The sequence below is a fragment of the Hydractinia symbiolongicarpus genome, chromosome 12 (assembly GCF_029227915.1).
Source record: "Hydractinia symbiolongicarpus strain clone_291-10 chromosome 12, HSymV2.1, whole genome shotgun sequence".
NCBI lineage: Eukaryota > Metazoa > Cnidaria > Hydrozoa > Anthoathecata > Hydractiniidae > Hydractinia > Hydractinia symbiolongicarpus.
The window spans coordinates 16671235-16690481 of record NC_079886.1 but is presented as its reverse complement, the minus strand read 5'-3'; the positions used below and the strand labels follow the sequence as shown (position 1 = coordinate 16690481).

The window sequence follows — 19247 nt, the reverse complement described above, 5'->3', positions numbered from 1 at the left end:
AAATCTTTTTGTTCTCAAGATATTCGCAGTTAAGCTGCATAAATTATGATTTCATATTTAAGTAATATCAAATTTTTAACATTAATAACAAACATTTTTCGTCATTAGACCTGTTACGGGATGGGCACTCAAGCTATGCATAGATATTATAAAGGTGAATTGATTAACATAATTTTTTTTTCAAAATGACAGTCAAATGTCAAAATTTTGATGGTCATTCACTCTTAAAGGAATGTTATTTTAAGCGCTTTAATCATGCACTGACTGTATGTGTTCATTTTGCTTTAAAGTTGTTAAAAAAGTATTATGTCTTATTCAGCCATGAGCAAATCGTCCCAAGTGATTTGCTGCTTACACAGTAGTTTAAATATTTAAGGCTATAAGCAGCTGGAATTTCATGAAGTTAACAATGACTAAAGAAAGAACAGGTTAATGTTACTCAAGGTAACAAGGTAATGAGTTAATGCTTGATAGGGATTAACATTCATTTGATAGTGGCACAATGTTTCAGGTTCACTGCTCATGGAGCTCACTCTATGAACATCCCCAATACTTGTATTTGGAGTAATGCTAGCATAGATCTGGAGGGAAATGATGATTTCTCATTGTGATTTTTGTGAGCCATTTAATGCTCAGGGAATGATCATTCATGTGAGTACTATGTTGTCAGGACCCATCAATTGTGTTTTGTGGCAAAGCCTGGTTATTTGTTAAACGTTCTGACATGCATTAGACTGACATCAACACGTCTTTAGACAAAATTAGTGAAGTTATTGTATTGCACTTTTAATTTTGAGAGGATTAATGACTTGGAAACTGGTATGCACAAAATGGTATGCAATAGACATTATCAGTAAAAAAAGGGTGCAAAAAGCAACTAAATGTTTGCTAAATGACTAATATTTTTGCTGACTAATAATTTTTGCCATTTTTTTATGCAACCACTGGAAAATAGCCAGCAAAAGGACTATCTTTTTTGCTGAATTTTAGATTTTGTTGACTAGACATTTTCTAACTTGTAAATTTTCTGGATATTGAATTAGATAGCGTGGTTTTATGCTTTTCCATAAATGATATTATCTTATACTTTTTAGAAAAATCAATATTTCTGATACAAACCTTGACAATGGAGAGAAGTGACAAAAAAGAAAAAAATGTGCAACCAAGTACAAAAAGTAAACCAAGACGTTTATTAAGTGTAAAAAGTACAAATTCAAAGGAACGAAGTCAAGAAGAGGAAGGTGGGGGCCTTCCACCAGAAATGCACAGCAAACTACAAAATTTGTTTAGATTAATTGAGAAAGAATTTGAGCGTCTTCATCAAGAAAATGTTTCATGTATGTTTTGTTATCAGACATTTCCCTTTACTTTTTTTTCTCATATTTTTTTATTCAGTCAGTCTTTTGTCCACCACTAAATTTTTTTGTTAGAAAACAAGGTTTGCTTGCTTGAAATATAAAGAAATGACTATTTGCGAACTTTTACTGTCTTTCATAGTCGTTTTTCTCTTATGAAAATTAATTCTGAGAGACTGGTCAGTCAACGTGTTTGAGATTTTTACAAATTATACCATAAAATACTGTTCAGCTAATTAGCCTAGAAAATGTCAACATTTGTGACAGTCCTTGCAAATTTTGTTTCATGAATGTTTGCTCTTTATTGTGATACAATTTAATTGTAATTGTTCAAGACAACATGTGCATTTTCACATTTTTATTAAACTTTTATCTTTTCTAATTTTATTTAAGTGACAGACAAGATTGAGCTGCTGACAGAAAAATACAATTTATTAGGGAGTAATACAGAAAAAGTCAATAACGTTGAGAAATCAGACTTGAATGTTGAGTATACGGACACATCTAATAAAGGTTCAAAAAAACCATGTAAGTAAAACATTAACTGAATGCCTAGATACCAGGCTGCCACAGAAAAAAGACAGAAGGGGGCTGAAAAATAAAAGCGTTGTTATTATTATAGCACTTCACAGTACTACAAACTACTTCTTATTGCTGCAATATTTGCCATATATTTGTTATAAAATGCTGCCATTATGCCTGTTTTTTTCCTGTTTTCAAGAGCAATCGAAATGTGGTGAAATGTTGAGTTGTTTGGGTTACCATACTGGTATACCGTATTAAAATCGGCTTTATACAATGCCGAGTTTAATATTTGTTATGCCCTTCTTTATGTACTGCTTCAAAAACCCTAAAAATAACAAAATTTCTCTGTTTTCAGCAACAAGTCAGTTGATGTCACAAAAGTTAAAAACAACTTACAAAGCTTCAACAAGTAAAGTGAGTGTTTGTCCGAACAGAGAATTTGTTTTTACTGTACATGGATGTAATTTTTTTGATAACATTTTTTAGATTGTATCAAGTTTTAAAATTCCAAACCAAGGTGGTGGTCTTTACTGTCAGTTAGTACAGAAATATAATGGTCATCGTGATGGTATATGGGAGGTCAGTTGTTGCAGATCTGGACAAGCTGTTGTGGGAACAGCATCTGCCGGTGGGGAACTTTTTTCTTAGTTGGCGTATGGACATTGTGTTTATTGCACGAATGTAACATATAAAGAGTCAAAATACATTCTTTTAAAAATCTAATCCACCTAGTTAACAAAAATTTAGAAATTTTATAAAAATTTCTTCAGCCACTTAAGATTTTAATGTGTTTTCAATAGGCCACGATCACATTTGCGATTCTTCTTTTTTTTTTTGAACTCAACATATACAGCAGAAAAAACCTGACTTTATTATTTTAACATATTTCATCTCCATCCCTCACCATCTTAAGCTTACAGTGATTTTCTTGTTTAAGAAAAGAAACCTTTCATGTTTTAGTTTATATTTATTTAGATCGCACAGCTCGTATTTGGAATATTGAAACCGGGCAATGTTTAATATCCTACCATGCACACAATGGTTCCGGTAAGAGGAGTATTTTGTTAGAAGTAAAAGATTCGTACGAATTGTTGCAAAACCCAAAAGACAGTTGGAGAACTTTTCTTCGCATTGAATATCGGTTTCCCAATAAATTTTTTTAATTTTTTTTATTCATTTTCTTTTTTAGTAAATTCAATTCGATTCCATCCAACAGATTCTTTGGTATGCACAGGTAAAATGTTTTTTTTTGTTTAAACATTTTACATTGTGAGACGAAAAAGGTCACGAGTACACCCCCTGCTTCTTTGAATATAGGATCAGGCGACGGTAGCTGTCACATATGGAAGGTTCAAATACCAACGATATCTGATCTAAAAAGTAAATCGCCTTTAGAATCTCCTGCGGTAGGTTTTTTTTTCGTTTGGAGAAAAGTTAAACAGTTTAATACCAAAAACACATATTGTTTTAAATCTAAGAAGGTGTGCTTATATCCGATCCAGTTAGCTCTATCCGAGGGAAGAACTTGATCCCCCATGCTTTATGTCATTTTGACACATTTAGGTATAATCTCACACATTTTTGAATACCATGGAAGCAAGTTATAGCAGACAGATAAAAAAGGGGAGGGAGGAGAGCAGGTAAAATAAGGAAGGTTAAGCCATAAAAATGTAAAACAGGAGAGAATTTATTTCAAAAGTATAGAAAACAGATTTTCGCGTGCGGAAGGGGATGGGAACCAATCAAATTGCAGCTGTACGTGTTTCTCTATCGCGTACCAAAATTTATTTTAAAATTATGTCGATATGCATGCATGAATTCATTTTTAAAAAATATTGATAATGACTTCTTAATTTCTTAACTTAATGGATAAATTAAATGTGATACCTTTTTCTGACTTGATTAGCAATTTTTTATTCTAAACTGGGCGTAAAAACACTTCTGTAAGCCAAACGGGCAGCGTTAATTAAGGGTGGGCGTGAAAAGCGTGGATGAAAGCATGAGGATTTTTTTATATTTTAGGGTTCTGGAGATGATGAGCAGGAGGACGATATAGACACTGGTAAGTTTCTCTATTAAATTCAATTCAATCTTTTTTGACAGGTTCATTGGATTTAATTAAAAAAAACAACCTTTTTTTCTATCTCATACTTTTTCTTTTTAGCGGATAATCAACAAATCAGTAAGATAAAAGTTCCAGTGAGTGAATTCACGGGACATGAAGGTGAGGAGTGGTAACGTTTTCACTGGTATAAAAGAAAGCACACCTCTGTTATGAGTTGAATTTGCAATAAAAAAGAATGATTAAATTGTTCTAGCCTAGACGTACCACGCTTGATGAAATTAATTTTCACGAGTTGAAATTTTTCTTTGGGGAATAAGCTTTCGTGAATCGAAGATTAAGATTAACCGCAAGATTTAAAACACCGAAAATCGCTTTTGCGTATTTTGCGAAAATGTTCTTTTTTTGCATGTGCACTAAAAGTCGCTCCTCTTTTTCATTCAACTTAACTTTTGACCTGGCACTTCGGTTGCTAAAAAAAATGCCTTAACTTTGATAAAAAAAGTTGCTGAAAAGTTGCTTAGCAGAAATTTTGAAGGTTTTCTAATTGTTAGTCTGTATTTTTTATGAATAGATTGATAGTGGAAGATTCGACATTTCTTATAAAAACTTGTAACCTGCGGAAGCGCTTTGTTTGTTTTTTATCGTTTATCGTTTGAAAACATTCCACGCCCAACGAGATTTCAGAAGCACCCATGATTTCTTCATATTGCCCGCACTTTTTTGTTCGGAAAAGAGAATGTTTGTATTTAGGACCTATCGCATCTGCTGATTGGTGGTCTAACGGAACTCAAATTGTGACTGCATCATGGGATAGAACAGTAAAACTATGGGATGTCGAGGAAGAGAAAGTTATTCACACTTTAGAAGGTAATGCGTTTGCTGGTTTTTGAAAAAACTTATTTCAATATGGCCGTGAACTTTTGTTTTTATGTACGTGATATATTTGAATGTGCATTCTGCAGTGCAATGTAGCGCCTACCATTTTGTATTTGTTTAGGTCATGAGTTGGAAATCACGCACGCGTCTGCACATTCCGTTCAAAAATTAATCGTGACGTCATCACAGGATACGACATTTCGTTTGTGGGATTTCAGATTACCCACAATGCATTCTGTAAATGTTTTCCAAGGTCATACCGAGTAAGAAACATTTTTTACATGTTAACTAAAATAATGAATTTTTGCGCCTTTTTCATCGCAATTTTATATTTTTAGCACGGTTACTTCTGCAGTTTTCACCACGAAAGCTGACCACGTTGTCAGTGGGAGTGACGATCGCACTGTGAAGGTACCATATTTGTTTATTACTTTTTTTTAACTTTTCACCATTATTTCCCCACATTTTAGGAAACGTCGTTTAATAATATTTGAGTTATTTGGCCAGTTACTTGCTCAGTTCCAAAATAGTCTTGTGTTAACAATAAAAATAGTCTTTTATAAAAATGCTTGATAACATAAACTGTTTTCATTTCGTTAGTTTGATTTCACCCTCTTTTGTTTATAAGAGTTTCCTTGTAAATTCCTAACAATTCCATTTGTTTTAGGTTTGGGATTTAAAAAATATGAGATCACCATTGGCAACCATACGATTAGATTCAGCTGTTAACAGGTAAAAATGGCTGCGTACCTAACAAAAAAAACAAAAACGTGTAATATAAATTTTTGATTTTTACTTTTATAGGCTATCGCTCTCGCCTACGCAGAACGTAATCGCCATTCCACACGACAACCGACAAGTTCGACTCTATGATCTGTCAGGAAACCGATTGTCTCGCTTACCTAGACGTCACCGACAGGTTACCAACTTTTTTTAACGTCATTATTTTGTTCAGATTTTTCATGTTTAACAACCCAATCTAAGTTGGAAGGGAAAGGAATGTTGGGTTAAATGGGTGTTGGCGCGAAATGAAATACCTCTAAAAAAACTAGCCCCTCAGAAAATGACGAATGAGAGATTGTAATGCCACAAAACCTCAAACAATTATTTGATAACACATTGAAGAAAATTGGGATAAAAAATTTTGGATGACATTCTGTCCAAGATGACGTGGTCATATATTTCAGAACCTGGAAAGTGGCTAAAACAGTGAACAAAACTTTGGGGATAAAACAGATTTACAAACGTTTTAGTTGTGTAAAATTACTTCATAGAAGCCTAAAAAGGCTATAATATGACTTTGAAACTGTTAATAAGGATTTTGATAAAAAAATTCTCTATTTTTTTCCTGATCACTTGTTAACCCCTATGGCAATAGATGTGATTTAATACCATTTTTTTTTTACTATTTTGAAGTTAACTAAAAATGAGGAAAAATCACCGAGTTACAACATCTAAAACAGTATGTTTCATCAGTTATTACAAAAAGAAATAGGATTCTATTCGGCCCGTATAGGGCTAAGATAAATTTTAATTAAAAAAAAAAAAAAATACAGGCCAAGAAGTTTCGAAAAGAGGCGCACATGGTGTGAAGTTAATTATACTAATAGGAAATGAAGTTAAAAATTGTGCCTTTTTTTACTTTTAATAATTACATGTTTTTATAAGCGTAACGCTTATAAGCCTATTTAGTCTCAGGTAGGGGAACGTGTTTAGAGCATATTTCCCAGTCTTGTTGAATCCTTGAAAACTTTTTTTGTGTGATTGGGTATTTTAATTTGACACAATTTTCTCTTTCTTTATACACAATAAGACGAACACCACTATACCGTCTAAACTTGTCTTATGTAACTCTAACTTTAGTTTGTCTGGACCATTTCATCTTATTCATTTGGGCAACGTTTACGTTTTCAATTTCTTTTCTAATAACCATAACATAAGCATACTCTTATCCTGATTGTGTTCATTATACAAATATTTGAATTTTCATTTGTTTGTGAAAAAACATTTATTTACTTTTGCACACATTTAAGTGAGAACTAACTTTATTTTAGGGTCATCAACGAATTGTTTGCGCTACAAGTTGGCTCGATGACACAAACACAAGAAACATTCAGCTTTTTACAGCAGGCTTCGATAAACAATTACTTGGATGGAATGTCGTTTTTTAAAGCCCTATGTTTCGAGATTATTACAGCCTAAGGCGGTGCGTCGTTTGCCAACAGAACTACGAACATGAGCGGCACGTTCCGTAACTGTGCTGATTGTGTCAAACGCAAATAACGTAACGTGCAGTTGCAAAGAAACATCGACAGTAAAGGAATGCTAACGACTCGGTAGAGAAAAATTGAATTATAAGTTATTTATTTCCAGCGCATGTATTGAAATGTAGAATTTAAAATTAGGAAAGAAAAATGCTATTTTACAGAAACATGTAGCTTTGCGTCATGGATTTAATTTTCTTTGAGATTTACAAAATGTCTAAAAATTTAAATATGTTATGAAAAGCGTTGATTCATAAATTTTTGAAAGACATGACATTACCCCTATACAAATTGAAAATATTCGTTATTCTTTGAAAAGTGCAGCACTTATCGCCCTACCTCGTTCCCAGGGAATTTTTGCTTTCTAGCCGCTCCGTAATAATGGTCCGGTGCCAAGAGATCCTGGGGACAAACATGCTTGTTGCCACCATTTGAAGATTAAACTTAAACGTAAATACTGTAGGTTGGAGATTATAATGCTGTGACGAAATGAAATGTCTTGCCCCCATTCTTCCAAAAAAATATATGAGTGCAAACGGAAGTTACGTGTAAAGTAAGTGTGACCGATACTATTATATTTCAGTATTATGTCATGGCTGGAGCAGCCTAGGGAGAGAGCGCGCAATTTGGGAGAGTAAAGTCTCAAAATATTCCTGAAAAAGTTTTGCGTCGAGGCGCGTTTAGACCATAAATTGCAGCTGACAAATGAAGTAACTAACTTTTGGTGTGCCAAATGACGCTGCGGCAAGCTTGGATAGATGTGAGCATGCTTGTTATTCTAACATCGTGCTTTTTCTGTTGTATTCGAAAGGATGCCAATCATACGCAATTTTGTTTTAAGTTCCAAAAAATTTACCTGCTTAGTTTTTTTTTCAGAACAAAATTTAGAAACGTGTTTAACTATCGAAATTTGTTTTTATTTTGGAATTCTTGTGTTCTACCCATTCTTGATCTCAGAGCTCTTTAAGTTTACAACCTCATTTATCTAAAAGAGCTGTTCGAGAATGGTGTTCAACCATGAAAATTGTTTATTCAAGAAGTTGTAAAACATTCGATCATGCGCCATCTTGATTTTATTTAAGAGAATTCTCGTGTTCAACCATAAAAATAGTTTATTCAATAAGTTGTCATTCGATCATGCGCCATCTTGATTTTATTTCAGAGAATTCTCGTGTTCAACCATGAAAATAGTTTATTCAATAAATTTTAAAACATTCGATCATGCGCCATCTTGATTTTATTTCAAAAAGATTCTCGTGTTCAACCATGAAAATTGTTTATTCAATAAGTTGTAAACATTCGATCATGCCCCATTTTGTTTTTATTTCAGAGAATTCTCGTGTTTATTCAATAAATTTTAAAACATTCGATCATGCGCTATTTTGTTTTTATTTTAAAAAAATTCTCGTATTCAACCATGGAAATAGTTTATTCAATAAATTTTAAAACATTCGATCATGCGCCATCTTGATTTTATTTCAAAAAGATTCTCGTGTTCAACCATGAAAATTGTTTATTCAATAAGTTGTAAACATTCGATCATGCCCCATTTTGTTTTTATTTCAGAGAATTCTCGTGTTTATTCAATAAATTTTAAAACATTCGATCATGCGCTATTTTGTTTTTATTTTAAAAAAATTCTCGTATTCAACCATGGAAATAGTTTATTCAATAAATTTTAAAACATTCGATCATGCGCCATCTTGATTTTATTTCAAAAAGATTCTCGTGTTCAACCATGAAAATTGTTTATTCAATAAGTTGTAAACATTCGATCATGCCCCATTTTGTTTTTATTTCAGAGAATTCTCGTGTTTATTCAATAAATTTTAAAACATTCGATCATGCGCTATTTTGTTTTTATTTTAAAAAAATTCTCGTATTCAACCATGGAAATTGTTTATTCAATAAATTTTAAAACATTCGATCATGCGCCATTTTGTTTTTAGTTTAGAGAATTCTCGTGTTTATTCAATAAATTTTAAAACATTCGATCATGTAAACAATAAACATGTAAAGCGATTTGCTTTTACACCAAATTTTAAGACTTGGGCGGCTTGAAAAGGGTAAATAAGGTTTTAAACACAGGGGCAATCTCAGCTACAAGTTGTAATAATAAACTAACCACAAAGATCATCATATTCTGTAAAAAAAACCTTTTACCTTAGCGACACAACAAAAGAACTTGAGATAGAGAAACAATATTTTTACGTGCACCATTTTAAATAAATAAATATTTCCAATAAAAATAACTTTCGTTCTAAAAATTTGTTGCGGTCACTTCCATTTAACCATGAAAGAACAACAACAACAGCGTTTCTTTCATTTCTTATTACTTGAACCTCTTGAATGATAGAAAACGTAACTACAGAAAGGAAATGATAAACCACAAATAGTTAAGAATAGGGCTGGTGTTATGACTGGGTGTTAGCTGGTTTAACAATAACGGGGTGCCTAGAATCTAGTATAAACCTTGCAAACGAGCCATAGGTGGGCGAGACAAAATCTTGCAACTTTTGGGAAGTTTAATTACTCGCATACAAGTTTTTTAAAAGATTGGGAGCCAGCAAATTAAAGTTTACGGTTACGTATTATTTATATCTGTAGTTGCCATAAAATTATGTAAAAATTATTTCTTCCAATAGTAAAAAAACTAGAAAAAATATGTTCTTCAATTATTACTAAAAAATCCTAAAATTCAGTTTATACATATTTTGATTTGATTACGTAGAAAAAAAATTCAACTGAAACGTGGGTGATCGATTGAATGTATTAGCTGGTGTAAACGGGGAAACACATTGGGAATGCGTTCACTGCGCTATACTGTTTGGATAAACACTTACACTTCATCATCTCCCAGATCACGACAGTGTCGAATAGTAAGTATAGCAATTGATAGAATCTACTAAAATCTTCATAGCCAAGTTCGCTTTGCGTTGGGCGGAACATGCTTGTCTGGATAACTTTCGAATAGCCACTGTTGAGTTTTCTTGTTTTTATCACACAGCCGAATTAAAATTTGATCACCATGCCCTTCCAAACATCTCTGAAAACCTTCGTGTTTGATCAGGCCGTTCTAAAAAATATATACGTTATATGTAAAAAAATATGTAAAAGGAATTTGATATACGAAAAAGACGTTGTGAAGTACTAGAAACGAAAGAGCAGAGAAGTAGCTGTTTATGATAAAATTTAATGCAAAATTTTGATATTTCGTAACCCCCCGGAAAAATAAATAAATAAAAATAACGAGAATTGTTTTGATACATTTTTTATGAAAAATTACTTGCATAAAGTTATCTTTTCATTTAAAGAAGCGCCCAAAGTGTAGAGAGGAAGAAAGCCTAAACATGTTTTTTATAAGCAGCACCATACCTCGTCATGTACCCATTTTTGATTGCCACCCTGTTTGTGACATGGCCATAACTTGGCGTTCGCACTGGCAGAGCTACTGTCAAGGTCCAAACACAAAGCGTCATGCCAAATTTCAGACTTCTTCGTGAAGATGAAGAACTATAAATTATTATAATTATTACATTCCCTGTGTCTATTAGCAAGGTAACAAAGCTAGAAAATCAAGAATCTTTCAAGAACAGTGTAAAAAAACAAATGCAGACTTTCATGGAATTTTAAGCAAGTAAGCACAAGCAAGTTTCACCAGTACATGTAAATAAAAGACTAAATATTATTACCTGATTGGTACCCATTTTATGACAAGGATATAAACCAGGCTTGCCTCCCTGGTTGTTATTTGCTAAGGTGTCCAGACAAGACTGCGTTCCAAGATTTTTAACCTAAAACAATTAAGGTCCAGTTTAAAGTATTTTTTACGATCTGAGCACTTTTATCATTAAATTAAAATTATAACAAACAAACTCACATCTCCTCTGCCGTACGGGAATTTATCTGGAATCTCTAATTCCGGTATAACATTTTGCAGGTACCACTTGAAACTTTTGCATTTCAGTTCCTCTCTTAATTTTTTACGGTCGCTAACATCTCCTCCTGCTTCCGGCTTCAAGTTGGCACGAAAAGAATAAAAAATCTCTTTAAACTCGTCCATCCAAACTTCGGCCACTCGAATACTGTTGTGATCGGTGGATCCCTCTGGTGATTGGTATGGAGCTCGCTCACGAAACACGTGACCAACACGTGAGCAGGGTAAAATTTCTATGCCGTCTCCGCACATCCATAACTATGGAACAAGTAAAAAATACTCCAGATGTCCTTGGAAAAAGAAATATATAATGTGTTACATTGGGTCCCATGAACTTCTCTTCCTGATCCTGTTGTTGGTAGTTTGGCAAAAACACATTTGCAAAATTAAATATTACAAAACCCTGAATTTTCGAATATTTTTGTAACACTTCTTTTATTGAAATATCTATACTTTTGAGCTTTTTAAAGAACGTTTTTTGTACAAAAAATATAGTCTAAGCTCTCGCACAGCAGAAGAAGGTGGTGCTGTGGTATCATTATTAGAGAAACTTTGTTCTAAAGGACTGGCAAAAAATACATTTCTGCCGGGCTAGAAAGGAGAATCGAGGAGAGCAACAAGAACAACGCTGCTATACAAGAAAAATTTCCAAATCTCTGTGACAGGTTATTACAGTCAAAAAACTTCGTTTCAGGTGCATGAGAAACACACTTTAGCAAGAATGGTACGTTTAAAACAAAGCAAGCATGAAACCAATAACAATATTTACCCTGAAAGACATTTCAACGTTTTCGCCACCCCAGTATGTAAGTTGCCGGTCATACGCACCACTTTCAAAGAAATACTTTCTGTCCATAGCAAACAAACCACCAGCCATTGTTGGAGACCTATATTTGGAAGAACATTTCCGTAAATACTTCCCTTATACAATAAAAATGATTTTGAAAAAAACATCTTACTTAATTGGGTCTGATTCGTGTTTTCTTCTTTTCTGTTCTCGCTCTGGAAGAGGACCCCAATTAAACATCAACTCCCAACTAAAAATGCCACGGTTGTAGGAACCACGTTCACTACTGTACGTAAAATCTTTCCATGCAATAACTTCAATATCAGGTACAACAGCCAACTTTCTATTTTCTTTGAGTCTAGCTAGTAAAGGCTCTAACCAGCCGTTACTAGCTTCGCAATGGGAATCTAAAAACACCAAGACGTCTCCAAGAGCGACGTCCGCTCCTTTTAATCTTGCTTGCGTTAAACCAACGCGTTTTGGTGAGCGAATAAGCTTTACTTTGTGGAGCGGCTTGATGTAGTCTTCTAATTTTTGACCAAGATGCTCTACGAAGCAAAATCAGGTTAAAGACATTAAAGTGTTAAACGAAACCACACCTAATATTAGCAATCGAGTAATACTGAACTTAAATAAAAATATTCTTTTTGATGACTGTACATATCTAAAACATTTCAACGGAAAAATTCTGTTTCGGACACAGATAAACTGATTTAATATTCTCATACCTTGTCTAAACAGTACAATTAAAGTAAAAGCTATTTTTTACCTTTTTTGTCTGATTTCACAATTTGCCACAACAATACTCCATATGTATTACCTTCTTAAAATTTTTCATTTTCGTAAAGATGGTTGTTTCGTAGTTTTCGATTAAGATTAAGGGATAACTTATTTGTTTATTATGATTAGTTTTATTTCAATTTCTTTTGTTGCAAATCTAAGTTTTAGCAGGGAGAAAGAAACCAATTCAAAAGTAGTGCGATCGAATTTCCTCTAAAACCTTTCTCTTTCTTCAGAAAAGGTATCATATTCATATATGCATGCTTTAAAGAGTAAGAAAAAATACAACTTACTGTACGTAGAATCTTTGATACTTGCGTCATCTACTAAAATGATTTCATAGAGCAAGTGTGGTGGAGACCTGGCTAATACTGTATGAACAGTACGGAGCAAAGCCGACCATGCTTCGTTGTGAAATATTATGATAACACTCGCTGTTTGCAGTTGTCTGGGATATTTGACATTCAAGCAACTAAAAAAGGATGAGTGCTAACAAAATCATGTTAATGACAAGATGTGTTGTTATACATGCAATTGCAACAAGACAAAAAGAGATGAAACTTGTACACATTTTAATTTATTCCGGCAAAGCTGGATAACGTCCCCCCTAAAACATCCTCTCCTTTCCATGTTGTAAATTGTGAATTATGTGTTAAAGCTGTACGACTTTTAATTTTTATTTAGCACAAATCTTTTGACATGCTTAAAATAATTACTGTAAAGGTCTAATGCATGACATTTCAGTTCGCATCATGGAAATATTAATGAGGTAACAATAGCAACTTCTTAACCAATTAGCCTGCATACTTTTATCATTGGTGCCTGATCACCTAGGCGCTTAAAAGAAATAATACATGAAATTAAAACTTAAAAATAAAAACAATGTCTCATTATAATATCTGCTAATAAATACAAACCTTGAATGTCTATTGTCAGGTATAGTTCTTTCTAAAGATATTTTTGAGCTGGACAATTCATTAAAACCATAGTCATTTAACCCTTTGTCTTCTTTTTCCTTTTCACTTTCAGGATTTTCAACACCTTGTCCGTTCATGCCAGCACTGCCTGGTTGGGGATCTAGCATTGTTTTATAATAGCGTCTGAAATAGTCTATATTTACAATATCTTCAGTATCTTCATTTCTTTTATTAACATCTAATGTACTACTATCTACTACCCTGCTATTCCAAAATAAGGCAGTGAAGTCTAGAAGAAGCCAAAACAAGGATGTGAAAATCACAGCAGCACAAATATATCTTCTTGCTAATCTCATTTTAAATATATCTCCACGCCACTTTATTTTTTCATGTTTGCCTAAACAAAAAAAGTCAAGAAATACAATGTAATTAGCACATTATTACAATTTGTGACATTTACGCAAAAACCTCATCTAACACCAGTCTAGATCAGGTTGGTTAAGGTCATTAATATGCTTCATGTTTAGAGTGCCCTGTCAATATTAATCTTCCCTGTTTTTTTATGAACAAACTTGTGTATGTAAGATTGGTCATTTTCCATGTAGAAACTTTTGCTATGTTTGACTTCTCTTTGTGGTAAGCTGAAGTTTTGAAAAATTAGAATTTTGCCAACTTAAGATGATAACGAGGAAGATGGTAAAGTTTACATTGTTGTTGCAATATTTTGCTGGGGGATAAAGGTCATATCTGTCACTATAGTCAAATCGTAGTATCTCAAACACAACAATGGCAACTTTTAACTTTTAATCAACATTTACCTCTTTACGCAAACAACAGGTAGCCATAACATTGAAAAAAAAAGAAATAAAAAATTAAAGATTTTACTCAGTCCACCTAATTCACATTAACAATCTTCATTTACCAACATGAATACCAACATGCCAACAAAGCAAGCAGGCAAACAGCATTTTGCATCAGTTAAGGAAATTAAATTATTCCTATCACTTTAGTGGGTAACGCTGTTATGGAAAGGATCCTACAGAGAAAAAATGCTGTTGATTCTTTTCGTTGTTATGACAATAATGTATGGTAAAGTTCGACATGGCAAATTTATTGCCTCAAAAAAATACTACTGGAAGTAATATTTGTAATTTTATGATCATAATAAGCAGATATTGGATGCCCATTCATTGGACATAAAGATTTATCAACTTGAGGTATTGTGAGCTGATAAATCTAATATTCAACAAGTATGGGCATGTAATATCTGTTTTAGTAAATTCCAAAAACTGTTTCTTAAGAAAAAAGGAGATTCGTATACAGACTAAACACAACTAAAGTGATTCATTTTTTTTTTTTAGAAATGAAAAATGTGTTTGCACAATTTCACAAAATTCCCACTTTAATTATTTTAACCAAATAATTGCTAAATATTCATCATCTTTGAAACTAAAAAACTTTGACTAGATCCCTTAAATCTTTTACAATTTTTTTATTTTTTATGAATAAAACAACGAATAAATTTTACAATGAAGAGGCAGATGTGCCCATGAATTTAATTATAATAATCAATTTAAAAGCTCCTTTGCATTTTACTTTCAATATTGTGTGTTTGGTCAGTTATCATGAGCAAGAAATGGTCAGAAATGGTCATAAACCAAACACTTGTGCTTTGACTCAGCAGCAAATTGATTACTTCCATTAGATAAGGGTGAATATCATAATTATTTTGATAGGTGGGTTTGCCTATGGGGCTATGACAATAACAAAAATGCAAAAGCTAAAAAAATGAAAATTTTTAACAATTCTCTGATACCTTTCGTTAGCTTCATGAAGCCTCAATGTTAGCACAGATTAATCTTACAAAGTTCCAATATCCAATCTTAAATTTTACAAAAATTGATTTCAACTAAGAAGAATTTTAAGTTAATCTTTTAAACAGGAACTAACTACAGATTTGAACAGGAAGTTGACAAGACTAAAAATCAATGAGGCAACTGAAGCAAGAAAACAGAAAGTGAGGAAAGTGCTTGATTGTTTTTATTATGTATATTTGCACCACTATTTTTATTGGAAACTGTACTAAAATAACCTTTTGCAGGAGCTATATTTTTAAGCATGTGATTAAATCCTAAAACATGCTTTTATAGGTTTTAATAGTCTCTTAAGGTTACTGTAAAGGAAAGAACTCACTTTATCAATACTTTTATATATATATATATATATTTTTTTTGTTTCTGAATGCTTGATGAAAGACTTTTTTGATGGTGCTATTTTTGTGAGATAGTAATTTTCCAAAAAGAAAATATAATGAAATAAACACACACCAATTTTTTTCACTGTACGTTTTAAAATGGCTTCTTTTTCCGAACGCGTGGTCGCAGACTTCTTGTTTTCGCACCATTATATTCAGCATAAATTAAATTCAAAAAGGTTCCCTTTTTTTTTTCTAATAACGTCATTATGAAATTATTTGTAATTATATATAATCATTCAAAAAAATTCATATTTTTTTCTTTCTGTCGTCATAATTCGCTAATCAGTGATTTATACAAAAAAATCCGGGAACCATTTGTGCATAATTTATTCAGCTTTTCATTACCAAAAATTTCAATGAGCCAATAGGAAGCTTTCGGAAAAAGAGACCACAAACGTAAAGGCATGTATGCGAAAATTTACTAACAAGATATTTGTTTTTAAAGATTATTATAGGTGTTATAAAAAATGTGTGAACTGAGTATGCAGAAAGATGATAGAAGTACGAACTTTTTCTTTATGCTGAATATGTGTGCACGCGTTCAGAATTATTAACAGACAGAAGTCAGGTTTACAAGAGACAGCTCATATGCATATTCCTTAACTTTGATTTTTTTTAATTCGATAGTGAAAGTAAACTATCTAAAAAATATTATTATGCATATTTTTATAAGGGAGTTCCATATTATGCATAATGTTTACAAAAAATATGCTCAACTCATTTTGCACATATTTTTTCAAAGGTGTGAAGGATATAACAGCTCTAAAAAGGCTTTTTTCCAGAAAAAAAAGGATGTTCCAAATATTTTCATAGACTATAAAATATGTCATTGGAAAGAGAATTTTTTTTCCATATGTCATGAATTTTTTGCAAAAAACCTAAAAAAAAATGTTTCCTTTACAGTAACCTTAAAGATATATTTACAGATTAAAAAAATCAATAGAAAAGAACTGCCAAAGCAAGTTAGAAGTATTTTAAAGAACACTGCCTTAATGCATGCAAATTTTGACGCTACTGTGAAAGTTGTGTACATGCAAAAGTTATATATAGGCTGTACTGTAGGTGCATATCATATTTTACAGCTGTGATGGCTTTGACATTTGAAAGAATCAAACAGCTGGAGAGAAAGACCAGCTAAATCATGGTATGAAACTATTAAAAACAACCTGGTAAAATTGGATTTTTGCTGAGAAGATACTCAAGATAGGATAAAATGGCAAAACATTTAAAAGACTGCAAGTCGTACATATATGTTTAATGTATAAAATTATGTTGAAGGAAAGAGTGGTGAGTGTGAGTTTTATCAAAACTTCATTAAATATGTAAACTGAAATGCGCTAATGAAAAGGATGTATTATTCTGCTGACAACGTTATAGGAAAACTTATGAATTAAATGAAACACAACCTAACAAAGAAAAATAAATGATCGTTGCCACTTTAATTTTTGTATTGTAAAAAGGATAAAAGAAGAAGTGATATAAAAATGTTCAATTCACAATTTTATTGTAAAGTGATTTGCAAATATGCCATTTTGATTTGTAAATTGCAGATTGTGACATGCTAATTCCAACCCAGTGCTGCATTTAGCCACTGTCAAAAGAAAAATATTCAAAATCAAAAAAATTCCTTGCATCTTTTAAAAATGTATTATTTACAAAGCTTGTGTTAAAATTTTAAGAGAAACAAAATGCTATCAGAAGTTAGAGCTCTCAGGGTGAGGCGCTATGGTGAACAGAGTTTATTTTTACTTTATGCACCATTTGTTGTTATTAACATTTGTCTTTAGTAATTACGTCATTTATTTCTGTATAATTTCCAAGCGTGTAGCACTAAAGCTATATATTCTGCAAATTAATTATTTACAACATTTTAATTTAAAGAGGAATTGTTGAGCTGAATATTTTTGGTGAAAGATAATAGTATTATAGCTATAAAATTGTGAAGTATTTACCCCTGAAATTATTTTGGAAAAAATGCCTGGCGAAGGAACAATTCCAGACAGATTGAAACAAGCCAACATTGTTCCAATCTATAAAAATAGAAGTAAAGCTCAAGCATCGAACTATAAACCACTTGCTTTGACCTCGCATGTAATCAAGATTTTTCGAAAAGTTTATAAAGAGTATTACTTGTTATCTCAAAGAAAAAAATCTATTCAATCCATCTCAACATGGTTTCACGGATTAATTGAAGATGAATCCAATGTTGACATGATATATCTAGACTTTGCAAAAGCCTTCGACAAAGTCGACTTTCAGATTGTTTTAGCAAAACTAGCCAACCTCAGAGTCAGTCGTAACATTGTCAAATGGATCCATTCATTTCTCACCAATAGACATCACACTGTTATAGTTAATGACACTAAATCCAAGCCAAAGACCTTACCACTGGTGTCCCTCAGGGATCAGTGTTGGGACCCCTACTGTTCCTAATACTAATTGGAGATATAGACTCAGATATCTCAACATCATTTCTACAAAGCTTTTCAGATGATACACGGATTGGTGGTCAAATCAGAAGCTGCTTGATTCTCAAAATCTACAGATAGATTTAAATATAGTTTATCAATGAGCTGAGCAGAATAACATGTCATTCAATAACTCCAAGTTTGAGCTTATCCAATATGGTAAAATGGAACATCACACAGATTATTAATACCTAAAGCAATTAGGTTGCATGTTAAAGACAGGTGTTATAATGAGCAATAATGAGCTTGTGGCGCCGTAGATTAGTGGTTATAGCTTTCGTACTCTGTGCGGGAGACCGGGGTTCGATTCCTCTTGACGGCGATTCAACATGGGCGAGTGAATGTTACCATAGCCCCGGGTTAACCCAAGCCATGTGAGGGAAATTGGGGAGATGGCACACTGTGTGAGCCGTTGGATGTTGCCGGGAGTTGTCTAGTAGAGCGTGGGCCCTACTAATTGGGTCTGCGTAGCTCAAAATGAGCATTAAATACTCTAGGACTCTCCATCTAAGCCATGGCCCCTCCTGGAAATAATAGACAGGGTATATCCCTCGATATTTGTGAGGCTAGCCATGTAAAATATGCACATCTATCTATCTATCTATCTACACTTGCGTCTTTGCAGAACACATCCTGTCACTCACTGAAACCGTCAGAAAGCTAATTGGATGGATATTACAGACCTTCCTCACCAGAGAAGCCCAGCCAATGCTTACTCTTTGGAAATCCTTGGTCATCCCTAGAGTGGATTATTGCTTACAGTTATGGTCAAAAATCATCTAACAGAAAAGGGCGTTCCTGTTAAATAGAATTGAAAACCTCAAAAGCCCCCAAAGCTATTCAATCCCTGAAATTCACCAGCTTTCGAACCAATGGATTGTTTATTCAACCAAATGCTGAAAGAGATCAGACAAATCACTCTATGTACTAGAAGTTCCTTCAAAAATCAGCTGGATAACTTTGTCATTGATCCCTGATGATCCGTACACAACTCTTACATAAAATAGTATTGTGGG

At 32.9% G+C, this 19247-nt stretch overlaps 2 protein-coding genes across 2 annotated transcripts; one reads left to right on the top strand and one right to left on the bottom strand.

The window, feature by feature from the left end:
• The first annotated feature begins 120 nt into the window (after positions 1-120).
• On the top strand, positions 121-7258 carry LOC130622134 (WD repeat-containing protein 37-like). Its single transcript, XM_057437546.1, has 16 exons — positions 121-154; positions 1095-1337; positions 1749-1883; positions 2236-2294; positions 2367-2508; positions 2856-2927; positions 3070-3114; positions 3198-3286; positions 3903-3942; positions 4045-4104; positions 4696-4812; positions 4943-5084; positions 5160-5232; positions 5489-5553; positions 5626-5740; positions 6876-7258. The coding sequence occupies exons 1-16, from the start codon at positions 121-123 to the stop codon at positions 6990-6992; spliced, it is 1548 nt and encodes a 515-aa protein (XP_057293529.1). The 3' UTR covers positions 6993-7258.
• Positions 7259-9270: 2012 nt separating this feature from the next.
• On the bottom strand, positions 9271-13923 carry LOC130621672 (polypeptide N-acetylgalactosaminyltransferase 13-like). The gene is made up of 8 exons (XM_057437001.1): positions 13507-13923; positions 12883-13061; positions 11982-12357; positions 11792-11909; positions 10966-11280; positions 10778-10879; positions 10461-10598; positions 9271-10161 (listed from the first exon to the last, which is right to left on the bottom strand). The coding sequence occupies exons 1-8, from the start codon at positions 13860-13862 to the stop codon at positions 10000-10002; spliced, it is 1746 nt and encodes a 581-aa protein (XP_057292984.1). The 5' UTR covers positions 13863-13923; the 3' UTR covers positions 9271-9999.
• Between the last annotated feature and the right edge of the window lie 5324 nt (positions 13924-19247).

What these genes read in the sequence shown, in the direction of transcription:
- LOC130621672 (XM_057437001.1), bottom strand. Translation starts at nt 13,862, where the DNA reads ATGAGATTAGCAAGAAGATATATTTGTGCTGCTGTGATTTTCACATCC. An exon ending in CACGAATCAGACCCAATTAA is followed by an intron (nt 11,910 to 11,981) that starts GTAAGATGTTTT and finishes TTCCAAATATAG; the next exon opens with GTCTCCAACAATGGCTGGTG. An exon ending in TCCCGTACGGCAGAGGAGAT is followed by an intron (nt 10,880 to 10,965) that starts GTGAGTTTGTTT and finishes TAATTGTTTTAG; the next exon opens with GTTAAAAATCTTGGAACGCA.
- LOC130622134 (XM_057437546.1), top strand. Translation starts at nt 121, where the DNA reads ATGGGCACTCAAGCTATGCATAGATATTATAAAG. An exon ending in CGCCTTTAGAATCTCCTGCG is followed by an intron (nt 3,287 to 3,902) that starts GTAGGTTTTTTT and finishes TTTATATTTTAG; the next exon opens with GGTTCTGGAGATGATGAGCA. An exon ending in TTAGATTCAGCTGTTAACAG is followed by an intron (nt 5,554 to 5,625) that starts GTAAAAATGGCT and finishes TTACTTTTATAG; the next exon opens with GCTATCGCTCTCGCCTACGC.